Source organism: Alexandromys fortis, unplaced genomic scaffold, assembly GCF_014885135.2.
Source record: "Alexandromys fortis isolate MF-2015 unplaced genomic scaffold, M_Fortis_MF-2015_v1.1 scaffold_45, whole genome shotgun sequence".
NCBI classification, from domain to species: domain Eukaryota; kingdom Metazoa; phylum Chordata; class Mammalia; order Rodentia; family Cricetidae; genus Alexandromys; species Alexandromys fortis.
In genome coordinates, this window is record NW_026067926.1 from 3,732,569 (window position 1) to 3,745,500 (window position 12,932).

General features: G+C 47.3%; 1 protein-coding gene across 1 annotated transcript; it reads left to right on the forward strand.

Moving 5' to 3' along the window:
• Nucleotides 1-291: 291 nt before the first annotated feature.
• Nucleotides 292-1,758, forward strand: LOC126502389 (coatomer subunit zeta-1-like). The gene has a single exon (XM_050143354.1). The coding sequence runs from the start codon at nucleotides 319-321 to the stop codon at nucleotides 850-852; it is 534 nt and encodes a 177-aa protein (XP_049999311.1). The 5' UTR covers nucleotides 292-318; the 3' UTR covers nucleotides 853-1,758.
• Nucleotides 1,759-12,932: the final 11,174 nt, after the last annotated feature.

Consider the following 12,932-nt stretch of genomic DNA (forward strand, 5'->3'; position numbering starts at 1 on the left):
AGACCCAGACTGTTTATTGGATCCACCTAATATTATTGGATAGATCCCCCCCACAAATAATTTTATCATGCGTGTAAGTCATTTTTCTGATCATGAGACAAGGCAACATCATCACAAAGATGCAAACATTGGACTGTGAACTCTGGCAAGATGTTTCTTCCGCTCAGGTACGTCACGTCTTAAGTGGGCTGGGCTTTCACCATCCTGTGGAGACCTGTCGGAAAGTAGAGGGTCCCTGGGGATGTCTGGAGAGCTCCTTTTGGTCTGTGTCATATTTTAAAATAGAGACTGTGGACGTCGGCAGCAGCTGCGGTCAAGATGGAGGCACTGATTTTGGAGTCCTCCCTGTACACTGTCAAGGCCGTCCTGATTCTGGACAATGATGGAGATCGACTCTTTGCTAAGTACTATGACGACACCTATCCCAGTGTCAAGGAGCAAAAAGCCTTTGAGAAGAACATTTTCAACAAGACCCATCGGACAGATAGTGAAATTGCTCTGTTGGAAGGGCTGACAGTGGTCTATAAAAGTAGCATCAATCTCTATTACTATGTGATTGGCAGCTCCTATGAAAATGAGTTGATGCTTATGGCTGTTCTGAATTGCCTGTTTGACTCCTTGAGCCAGATGCTGAGGAAGAATGTAGAAAAGAGAGCTCTGCTGGAGAACATGGAGGGGCTCTTCTTGGCTGTGGATGAAATTGTAGACGGAGGGGTGATCCTAGAGAGCGACCCCCAGCAAGTGGTGCACCGCGTGGCTTTGCGGGGTGAGGACGTCCCCCTTACAGAGCAGACCGTGTCTCAGGTGCTACAGTCAGCAAAAGAACAGATCAAGTGGTCCCTCCTTCGATGAAGATGTTTCATGCCCAGTTCCTTGAGCCTCAAAACCCCACATCTGCTATGACTTCTTATCCAGGCCCCCAACAGATGCTCTTAGGGTCATGTTGGAGAATCACAATGGACCCTTGCATCTCTGTCCTTTCTAGGGTCGTTTGTCCCCCACTTCCTTCCCACTCAAGGGCAGATTTGAATGAGGCAGGGGAAACACCCTCTTCCTACTACACTGGTTCTCCCACCCCCACATTCTCTCCTGGCCCTTTTCTATGGCTGTACTTCAGATCAAAGCAGGAGAAAGAATGTGCTGAGTGTTTCCCTCCCTGTGCCCCAAGGGCCCTCATCCCACCATCCCTTATGTCCAGCAAAGGGAGGACTCCTTCCTTCAGTCCAAGTGGGTCTGGCGTGGCAGGGGCTGCGCAGCTTCTCTCCTTCCTGCTGCCCTGTCCTCTGCCTTGAAGAGATTGGGAACAGAGCTGCAAAGGGACAGTGATTTAACTGCTGTCCGTGAGTGTGCAGGCAGTGCAGTCTCTGCTATAATCTGCCCTTCAGCCTCAAGGCTGCTGTGCCTACTCTAGGTCTGTACCACACCTCTCCCAGGTCTTTGCCTGGTGTGGCCTCTGGTAGCCTGGAGCAAAGCCAGACCTTGGAACTAAAACAGAGGTGGCTGCCAGAAGTTTGTACACAGAACCTGGAAGAAAGGGTCCTTCATGACTTGGTCTTGCCGTCTTCCTTCTCTGCTCTCGCGTTCCTACTCCTCTGCCGTGGTTCTGCAGTCTGCTCTTCAGCTCTCCCTCTGCCCCAGCCTTCCCCTCAGCCGAGGGGCTGGTGCCTGCCTTTCTTCTAAGGCTTGGATTCCCGTTCTTGGTTGAAATGTTGCCCCTTGACCCCACATCTCCGTGAAAATGTCTTAGAAAAACGTTCCCCTGCAAACATTCTGCCCCCTGCTTTGGCTGAAGTGGGCAGACTGGAGGTGGCCTCTGCAAGAAATGGAGTCAGGCGAAGTACAGTACGTTGCTGTGCGTCGGAGGAATAAAGCGAATCTCTTCCAAAAAAAAAAAAAATAGAGACTGTGAGGACCACACCACACAGGTGATGCCCATTTATAGAGCCATCAACAACTCATCAGAGAGTTGTGGTCCCCTCCATCCTCTCAAACCCCAGATATTATTAGATCATCTTCTTTATTCCAGTGTGGGCCATGTCAGCTAAATTATACATGTGCAATATATCAAACACACACACACACACACACACACGCACACACATTGGTGTGTGGATGTGTTAGTTAAATCCATTTAATTGTTAGTAAGGTTGAGCATCTGGGTTCTGGCCATTCCCTGGTCGTCTGTGCTTCTTCTGGGCTGACCATGCCTCTGCAGCCTTTATTCCCCGTGACTTCCCCTCTGTCTGGGTGGAGGTGATTTGCCAGTTTTGTTTGGTCCCACTCTTAAGTGGTATTCCCAGAAGAAAGTGCTTTGAGAATGCTTCTTTCAGCTTTGGTCATAATTTGTTCCCTTATCCTTCTTTTGGCCTCTGGAGTTATCGAGTTCTTGCCTCCTTTCTTTAGACTTGGTTCTGTTTGCTGGGGTCCAGTCGTTCTGCCATCTTAGCTGCTCTCCATACACTGGCTCCTCACGTGGGTTCTCTCTTGAAGACGGCTGCATTACATCCACATGTGTGTTTTCCCAGAATGAGTGGCAGTGCTCTGGTAACTTGAGTCCTTTCCGCATCTGAGATATTCCAATGCATGTAGAATTGAGCAACAGATGGGCACATCTCCTGGCATGCCAGGCAGGGAGCTAAGCAGGATAACGAGGACCAGAAGGGTGAATTGTGTGACTCGGAAGTGAAAAGAATTTTATTTTATTTTAAATTATTTAAATTTCCCCAGCCCAGCCCCATTTTCTCCTCCCTCCCTCTTATCCTCCCAGTCCCTCCCCCTAGCCTCCCCTCATCCATTCCCCCTCCTTTTTCTTCAGAAAATGGCAGGCCTCCCATACATTAGCCCGCCATGGCATGTCAAGTTGCATGGCATGTCATGACTAGGCACCTCCTCTTCTATTAGTGCTAGACGAGCCAATCTGGTTGGAGGAAAGGGTCCCAAAAGCTGGCAACAGAGTCAGATGATATTCTGCTATACTTATAGGTCATTGCCTCATCTGACTGTCATCAGAGAGGCTTCACCCAACAACTGATGGAAATAGATGCAGAGATCCACAGCTAAACATTATGTGGACCTGAGGGAATCCTGTGGAATATGGGGAGGATTATGGGAGCCAGAGCTGTCAAGGCCACTACAAGAAAACCCACTGAATCAACTAACCTGGGCTCACAGAGACTGAACTGACAACCAGAGAGCTTGCATGGGACTGACCTAGGCCCTCTGCACAAATGTTACACATGTGTAGCTTGGTCTTCTTATGGGGCTTCTAACAGTATGAGCAGGGGCCATCTCTGCTTCTGTGAATGGAATTTTCAGTGTCCAGAATGTGAGAGCAAGTTCTGAATGTTCTTCTAGCAGAGAAATGGTTAGCTGTTTGAGGTAATGGACATGCTAATTACCCTGACTCCTGGCAGGGCCACTGCCGGCACGTGCCAAACAAAATAGATCAGTTGCTATGAGCAAACAGCTCATGGGGTTGGAGAGAGGGATCCGTGCATAGAGCACTCGCCAGTATGAACATGAGGACCAGAGTTCAGATCCCCCGAACCCAGTAAATGCTGGCCAGGTGTGGAGGTTCACCCGGAAGTCCAGTCTCATCCTCAGAGCAAGCTGATTCTCTAGACTGGCCTTATTGGTGAGCTCTGGGTTGGGTTGTGTGAGTGGCTCATTGAGTAAGGTGTACGATGATTCCGGACACCAACCTTGGCCCTCCACACGCAGACACACATCCACACATGTATGCCCACACACATGCACACGTGTATGCACATGCAAACAAGGGGAAAAAGGAAAAGAAACTTATGTACAACCATTACACTATATATACACACACACACATACACACACACTATATTTCACATATACTTGAAACATCATATTACATACAGTAAATGTGGGGTTATGTATTAATGCAAGTTTTTTAGAAAAAAAATGAGTGGAAACAGAAGCTATGTTAGGGTTTTGGAGGCTCTACAAGCTAGGATAGAGGGCTTGAAGAGACAGCTCACTGGCTGGGCACTTGTTGCTCTTACAGAAAACTCAGGTTCAGTTCCCAGCACCCACATGGAGGCTCCCAAGCAGCTGTAACTCCAATTCTAGGGGTTCTGATGCCTTTTTCTGTCATCTTTAGCCACCAGGCATGCATGTGCTGCATAGACATGCAAGCAAGAAAAACACCCATATGCATAAAATAAAATCTATAAAGCTAAGAAAGAAATGCTTTGTTCAAAAGCCAGGATGAAGGCGTTGTAAGCATCCGATGAGGGGAACATGTGCTTAGCTAAGTCACAGGAAGATTAGCCCAGCAAACAGAGTGGGGAGAGTTATAAAGGGCAGAGGGGAATGACTCCAAGTCATAGAAAGTTTTACATAGGAAGTCATTCTGTCACACAGTAACATGCTGGCTACTAGTGCTGAGGAGTGATGCAGATGCTTGCAGTGCTTTGTATCCAACTGGCGTCAAAGCACCAAAAGAAGGAAGGGAAGGACCAATAAGCCAATCATTTTAACAGGAAGTTAACAATGTCCCCAATGTCCCTTTCTTCCCACTAGACATCTCAGAAGACTGAGCTCTGGCACAGGGTTGCATTACCCCCAAGAGAGTGGGTGGGGAGGGCAAGTTATTTAGCCAGCACATTTCAAAGGGAAAATGGATTTTTAGAGGTAACCAGAAGCATCACCAGCACACAGACATCCCCAGCGGGATGAAACACAAGTGTGTGACACATTGGGATATCTTAAAACTAAGGACTGCTGTCTATCCACTAAACAGCACCAGGTCTGAGCTTAGAAAGAAGAGTCTTTGTCATGGCTTCCCGCACTGTAGGCACGGCCCACTTGTTCCCTTCGGGTGCACTCTTCCGTGCGGGCAGTCAGAGCGCCATCCAAAGAGCTCCACTCCAGACTGCTTTACGATTTGGTGAAAAGAGCAGACACACACGACAGTCGCTCCATCCTTATTATTCGTCTGGCGATCTCACAGTGGAACGCCTGCAGAGGCTGTGAGGGTGGGTGGGTAGGAAGCAGTGGGATAGTGGCTTCCACTGAAGGCAACCATGTTCTGTTTTGGCTCGTAACTGCCACAGGGGGATGAAGGTCAATGAAGTCATAGTTAACTTTTTTTCTTTTTTAAAGGTGATGGGGCTGCAAAGGCGTTTAGCTTTCTGTTTCGGCAGTTTGCTCAGTGGTTCAGAGTATGCATGGCTTTGGCTGAGGACAGATCTCAGTATCTGTACCAGGTGACAGACAACCAGCTACTTCAGCTCCAGGGGATCTCATAGCGCCCTCTCCTGGCCTTGGAAGCCCCTGCACTCATGTGCACATTTCCACACACAGGCGCACAAGATTTTAAAAACATCTTTTAAAAAATCCCCACATAAACAAATGATCCAGCTAACAGAAGTATGTGTGGGGGCCTTAGTTGTTTGACAAGCCTCTTCTTTGCACTCTAGCTTAGTTGGTTGTAGCTGCTTATTCCTGGGTCTTGGCTGTGACTATTATCTAATGGACATTTCTCACCTCCAAGATGCCAACCACTTGTGTACAAGAGCTTCCAGAAAGAGGAGAAAAAAGAAAAAAGAAAAAAGTAAAGAGATCATCACACTTGATGCATCCATCAGTTAAACAGACAGATTTCAGAAATGTTAAAATATAACGCTAAGGCTGGGAGGTGACTCAGTCTGTAAAATGCATGTCATGTAAACAGGAGACCTGAATTTGATCCCAGAAGCCGTATAAATAGGCCAGGCACAGTGCTAGGGAAGTGGAGACAGTGAATTCCTTGTGTGCCCTGGTCAGTCAGTTTAAATGAATTGGCAAGCTCCAAGCCAATGAGAGACTTTATCGCAAAGAAACAAAAACAACAACAACAAAACAGGATGGTATTTGAGGAAGTACACCTGAGGTTATGATTGTCATATGGGACATACACATATGCACCTGAAAACACACACGCAAACATACATGCACCTTCATACATGCATGTATATACACACATGCCTGCACACGCTAACATGCCCACACACGCATGTATACACACTAACATACACATACGACACTCACAGCATCACAAGCTAAACCAAAACAGCACAAATACTTGCCTGAGAAATGAGTTAAATAGCACATTTTCTCATTTAACTTTCAGAGCCATTCTTTGAGGCTACGGGAGTGAGGCCCACTGCAGCAAGGCTCAGAAAGGCCCACTAACTACCCCAAGTTTACCCTCGTAGCAGGTGGCACTGCCAGGGCTCACAGCCAGACCTGCTGACTTGATCCCTGCTGTTGTAACCTCTGAGCAGAAGCGAATGCCACTGGGAGGAAAGTGTCACAGCAGGCTGAGCAGCTGTAACAAACAGACCCAGACGTGCAGCGGCACAGGTGAAGTGAGAGTGCATGTCATGTTCATTAGCTCTCCATAGTTGTTCAGGGGCGGGGGCAGCTCTCTCCCGTGCTTGCCCATCAGAACATGGGACATTCTGCCTCTTCAGCGTGTGAATCTCAAGAGAACACTGCCCAGTGAGCTCGAAGGGAAAGAGGAACCTGTGGTTTGGAAGTCCTAGCATGCAGTGCCAACCACTCATTTAAGCCACACTAAACCACCATGTGGATTGAGAATGGGGTCCTGCTTGGGAAACAGCCATTGTTATAACTGTGGAAACTGAGAGTGTATTTTGGAGAAAAGCTACTGACTTTGTTTGTAGACAACCTTATCAACACTGTACAATGTTGACCCACAAAAAAAGTCAAGATTTGGTGCTGAAGGGGTCTTTAACACTTCTTTACTCTGACTGCTGTACCTCCTCCTCCCTTCCTCCCGTCCTCTTTTCCTCCTCCTACCCTCCTTCTTCCCCCCTCACCCCACTTCCATAGAAAGATGGCAGCACTGAGCACTGCTTACCAACATGGTCCCTTCTTATCCTAGTCTATGTCCACAACTGATGCTGGGTGGCGATGAGCAAGTTTTGCTTTTATAACTTTATAAATGCATTGAAAGGGAACCATATTCATCAGTAGTTGTCTCCGGCACTGTGACAACAGTAGGCCTGTGGATATGACAATCACGTGGGAACGTTCCTTGCACTTGAAAGGATGGTGATAGACACTGCACCACACTACAAGGTATTAGGCCCCATCCCCAGGCGTTCTTGTCGTTTCTTTTAACTGTGACAAAACACTGAGAACATGAGCTTAGAAGAGGAAAAATTCTTTTCGGCTCATGGTTTCAGAGGTTTCACGTGGTAGTCAGCTGGCTCTGGTGCTTTTAGATCTGTGGTGAGGTAGAACTCTATGGTGGGAGCTAAGAAGCAGAGAAAGAGGAAGGATCAGGGTCCAGATAGGCCTCTTTGGGACATGTCCCTCCTCCCCCAGGCCACCTACTTCTTCTAATCAGGCCCCACATGCTAGGATCCCATTCATCAATGGAGTAACCCATTGATGAGTTTAGTGTCTCTGTGACCCAGCCACCTATAGCCACCGCTGAAGGAAAAGGTCTTCAACACTTGATTCTTTGGGGACCTTTCATTTCTAGGCCACAATGCTGCATGACGGCAGAGTTCTGTGTAGTTTGGGCTGGCAACAGATGGTCCCTGCTTAGGCCTCAGATGGTCCCAGGGCCTTTGAGGGAAGCCTGGCTGAGGGCAACCCATGGCTAGTCCCTGTTCCTGTCTCCACTGTGTCCTCATTGCATGAATAGGGTTTATAGATCTTGCCCAGGGCCTGAGGCTGAGTACATCCCTTCCTCCTTGCTTCCCTTTGTCCCATTGGGCCTTTCTCCAGAGCGTTGAATTCTTAGATGCCCTTGTAGAAGATTCTGTACCCTGGTTAAGCTTTCTATTTGCTGACGAGCACACTTCCTGAGGGAAAGAGGAGGGAGAGAGAGGGAGAAGGCAGCTTGCTCTCCAGAGCCCACATTCTTCCAGGAAACACCTGGTGGACAGAGGCATTTCTAGGTATTCCGTGTGGCCGGTGACGAAAAACTGAATTTGCTTAGAGGTGGAGGATCATGGGAAACCCCTTAGGAGATGAAAGACCTGATAGTGAGCCGAGAGTGTCTGTGCCCAGCATTGCTGAGGGCCCTGGATGTCTGGTGACAGGAGGATACTCATGAGTTGTCACAAGATGCACGTGAGACATTCTTCATGGTTTAGAAATCCAAGATGGAAATCTTACAGCGTGGGTGCTCTCGGAGATGTGGGAGACCCTGCCAAGTACAGCCAATGGGTTGTCCTCCAGTGTTTACACTAGGGACAACGTGGCATCATCTAGAAAAACATTATTGTGTGCTGCCTAAAAATCTTGTATGCATGTGCACATAAGGACATATACATGCTTGCTCATGGCTTAGAACCAAAGCAGAACTGGAGAGCTACGGTTTGGATATGAAGACTCATGTTTGGAAGGCTTGGTCTCTAGACTGGTGATATTACTGAGAGACTTCAAATCATGAGGGCTCTGACCTAATCAATGGATGGCTTATTAATTTACTGGCATTATTAGGATGTGGTGGAAGCTGGTAGTGGGGTCTTGCTATAGGAAGCAAGTGACTGAGGACATGCTTCTGAAAGTACATCTCCTGTTGTTTATGTCAGACATCATCATATAGAAACCACCTAGTTACCTAGCAATAAGAGTAAATAGATAGACTGACTGTGGAAGTCAGGACAAATGACTTCACTTATTATACCAATATGAGAGAAGTAAGAGCCATAACACTGTAGGGGAAAAGCAAGATATAGAATACATGCTTTTAGGTCACATAACAAAGTAACCTCAAACTTAGAGGCATCAATAAGTATTTATCATTGTCATCGTCTCTGTGAGCTGGGAGATCAGGAGCAGCCCAGTTGGGAAGTTCAGGCTCATGAAGTAACAATGGAGATGTTGGCTGTAGTCATTGAAGACGGGCCTGAGGCTGGGGGAGCCATTTCCAAGGAGTCTTATTCACGTGCTGCCGCACTGGAGCTCTGAATTTATCCCTGGATCAACCTCAGATCTGCTTGAGGGTCCTCAGGACACGGCAGCCCATCACTTCCAGAGTGAGCATGCCCCAAGAGTGCAGAGCAGAAGTGGCAATGTCTTTTATGGCGTAGGCTTAGAAGCTGCACCTCTGTTTTCATCTACATCCAATAGATGACGAGTGAGTTTGTCAGTTTGGTCCACATTTAGGTAAGAGGAACAGGCGCCCTGCTTTCAAAGGAAGGAAGATTGAAGAATAGGTGGACCTGTTTTAGAATGTGCATATGCATGGATTGATACCATTTCTATAGTTAAAAGGTTCACACGCAGGCCTGAGCTATGGTTAAGGGTAGGTTTGGGTCTGTGACAATTAGGCTCAAAGATGGTCCCCAAAGAGTACTGTTGCCTGGCATTGATGCTCTTGTGTAATTCTGCTATGTCCTTCCATATGGCTAGGTCCAATCTAGACAGCCAATCAGAGACTGAAAATGCTGGCACATGTGCCATGTTTCCGTCATGCATCAACTTGGCTGGGCCATGGGGTGCCCAGATATAGCTGAAACATTTTTTCTAGATATGTCTATGTGGATGGAAGATTCCAGATGAGGTTAACACTGGAAATGGTGGGCCTATAGAGTAGAGTGGTCTCCATTACCTGAGTAGCTGCAGTCTACTCTGCTGAGGACCTTGATACAGAAAGGTAAGAGGAGGGAAGAGGAGGCTTTAGTTTCTCTCTCTATTAGAGATGAGATGCTCTTCTCTTTTTCTCAGACGGGACTCACCGGGCTGATGGACCTGGCACTGCAGGAGAACTAAGGCTATGGCTTCAATCCAAGCCGACAGCGACACAGTCATGTGGAATCATGGGAGCCACTGCTAGGCTCCTGCTCTGCTCTTTTGGGGACCAAACATAAGAACATTTATCCCTCTCATGTTTCTCTTCTTTTCCCCCTTACATTTTTCCTTGGGATTTTAGGGAAAATTTAAACCCATTCATTAGTTTCACCATCTTGACCGCATCGACTCGTCTACTAACTAAAGCTCCTGCTTCTGGGGCTCCAAGAGCCCCATCTCCAGAATGTTTTTATGTCCTAGGGGTTGTTTTGGAGACAGAGTCTCACTGTGTGGCCCTGGCTGGCCTAAAACTTCATCTGGAGACCATGTTGGCCTCAAATTCACAGAGATCCATCAACTACTGTCTACTCACTGTTGGGGTTAAAGGTGTGTACCACCACACCTAGTGGGAAATTTTCTTGTTAAGAATTGTTTTAGAGATTCAGTAGTCTCAAATCCACGAAGACTGCGATTTAGATCATCTCACTTAAATGCTGTCACCCGGGCAGGAGCACGATGTATCTGATCTAATTCTTTCATTCACTGTCTGTCCTTTGCCCTGCTTTATAAATTACCTGGTCCTCCTTCTCTATTTGCTCGTCTTTACAGAAGGAGGCCCGTGTTTGTTCAATGCTGGCTGTTAAGATGGGCTAAACTCTGTTTAAATAATTTTTGCCCTGTGAAGGAATGAGGGAAAGGTTTATATTTACTGTACTTTCACTTTGCCCTATTAAAGACTCAGCAGGCTATGAAGAGAGGGAACTTCACAACCAGGCAGACACGGCGAGGCCTTTACCTTTGTGCCAAACGCTCAATTTTATCTTTGTGATTGTTGAAAGGCTCAGATTTAGTTGGAGCAATGGCACCTTCCTTAACACAGCCACTTGGCCTTTTGGGGGCCAGGCTTCAGGGGGCTCTATTTTGTCTATCATGGATCCTTACTTGAAAACACTTAAGCCTTACTTCTTCATAAACTGCACCAGCAGTCTGTGTCCCTGGGAGAGATCACAGAGATTTTTGGTCATTGCTTCTTCTTAGTGTGTGTGTGTACTCTCATAATATTAACCTTGGTGTCTTCCTCTGTGGCTTTCCACCTCTCTCTCTCTCTCTCTCTCTCTCTCTCTCTCTCTCTCTCTCTCTCTCTCTCTCTCTGTGTGTCTGTGTGTGTCTGTGTATACAGTGTATGCTCACAGTCAGGTGTAGGTGCATGAGCCCATGTGTGTAGATACTGGAGGAGGACATCAAATATCTTGCTCTATCACTCTCTGTCTTGCTGTTTGTGAGACAGGGACACTTGCTAATCCTGAAACTCACTGATTCTGCTAAGTCAGCAGACCAGCAAGCCCCAGGGATCCTCTTATCTTCTTCCTGAGTTGGGGTTACAAGTGCTCACACCACACCCAGCTTTTTATGTGGGTGCTGAGGATTTGAACTTAGGTCTTTATCTTGCACACCACTTCCTGACTGAACCATGTCCCCAGACTCTCATTTCTCTTTCCCTTTCTCGTTTAACCTTTTCTTTCCTTTTTTTTTCTTGTTAACAGTCTCACTATGTAACCCAGGCTCACCTTGAACTCCCATCTCCTGCCTCCATTGACCCAGTGCTGGGATTCCAAGTGTGAAGTCCTATGTCCAGCCTCCACTTTTTGGCCAACTTATCTCTCACCTCAAGTAAGCCATGACTTGGCACCCACTCTTCACAGCCTGACCTAAGTTCCACGCACCTGGCAGGGACTCCTTCGAGTTTCTAGACTGTTGTAAGCCCTGTTTGTCCCATCTCTGTGGCAAGGTGGAAGCCTTCCTCTCTTTAGAAACCTGCTGTCTCTTTGTCCTCATTTTCCCTCTCTTGGCCTCAGGCTTCAGCTAAAACACTGCTTCCTCCAGGTAGAGTTCCAGGAAGATTACTCTCATAAAGTCCAATGGTGTCCTCTTAGAAAATGTTCTCTGCTGTTGTTGGAACTCATCATCTGAAATGCTATCCACTTGTCTTCTAGACAATCAGATAAAGAACAAGGCCATATCCGTCCATCCGACCATCCGTCCATCCGTCCGTCCATCCATCCATCCATTCCATCACAGTATAGGTATAAAGAGTCAAGCATATGTGAACCACAGTGCTGAGTGCTTTTATCTCCTTTCTGGTGTCTGTCACAGTTTGCTATCACTATTTTGAGATGAGGTCAAATGTAGCCCAGGCTGGACTTGGACTCACTATGTAGCCAAGGACCACCTGACTTTGAACTTCTGCTTCTCTTGCTTCCACCTCCCCGGTGCCGGGATTACAGGTATGCCCCACTCCACCGGTTAATGATGTGCTGGTAGTTGCACCCAGGGCTTTCCGTGTGCTAGGCAAGCACTCTGCAGCGAAGCTCCAACTCCAGTCCCGTCACAAATTATTTAGTGAATGAATTTTACAGTCAACTTCAGGAAACCACGCCTACAGAGGTGGTTGATGAAGAGAAAAGAATGTCGGAACCCCAGGGGGTGGGACATTGCCACAGGCCCAGGGAGCATGATAAGAGGTCACATGGAACTGTGCTTTCCTAATCAGAGCTGGTGTCCTGCAGTTGGTCAACAGGAGCCTCTGGGAAGTCACCCTAGAATGCAACGGCAAGGGCAAGGGGGTGAGTCAGGGCTAAGTAATGGCCAGACTGTCTGGTACTTGTTTTTGTTTCTGAGATATGATCACACCATGTAACTCTGGCTGGCCTGGACCTCTCTGTGTAGACCAGGCTTTCTAGAAAGGATGGAGAGCTGCCTGCGTCTGACTCTTGAGTGCCGTAATTAAAGGCATATGCCGGAAATCTCAGATGGGCATGGGAAAGCAGTGTGTCTATGGCTGGATGCTCTACGGCTGGAACTTTCTACAGATCAATCACTGCCAAGTATAGTGAAGAGTTAAGTCTCTATATTTGTGGTTGGTCTATAACACATGAGGAACTGAAGTTCTCAGGGCTTCTTTTCTTTCTTTCTTTCTTTCTTTCTTTCTTTCTTTCTTTCTTCCTTCCTTCCTTCCTTCCTTCCTTCCTTTCTTTTTTTCTTTCTTTCTTTCCCCAGTAGAATGGGATTAAGATAAGTATTTACCTGACAGGGCCAAGGTGAGGACTGGGTGTGATCCTGAGTGTAGTCAACATGTCCTGCATACG

Excerpts from the sequence above, each read along its gene's own strand:
- LOC126502389 (XM_050143354.1), top strand. The coding sequence starts at position 319 with ATGGAGGCACTGATTTTGGAGTCCTCCCTGTACACTGTCAAGGCCGTC.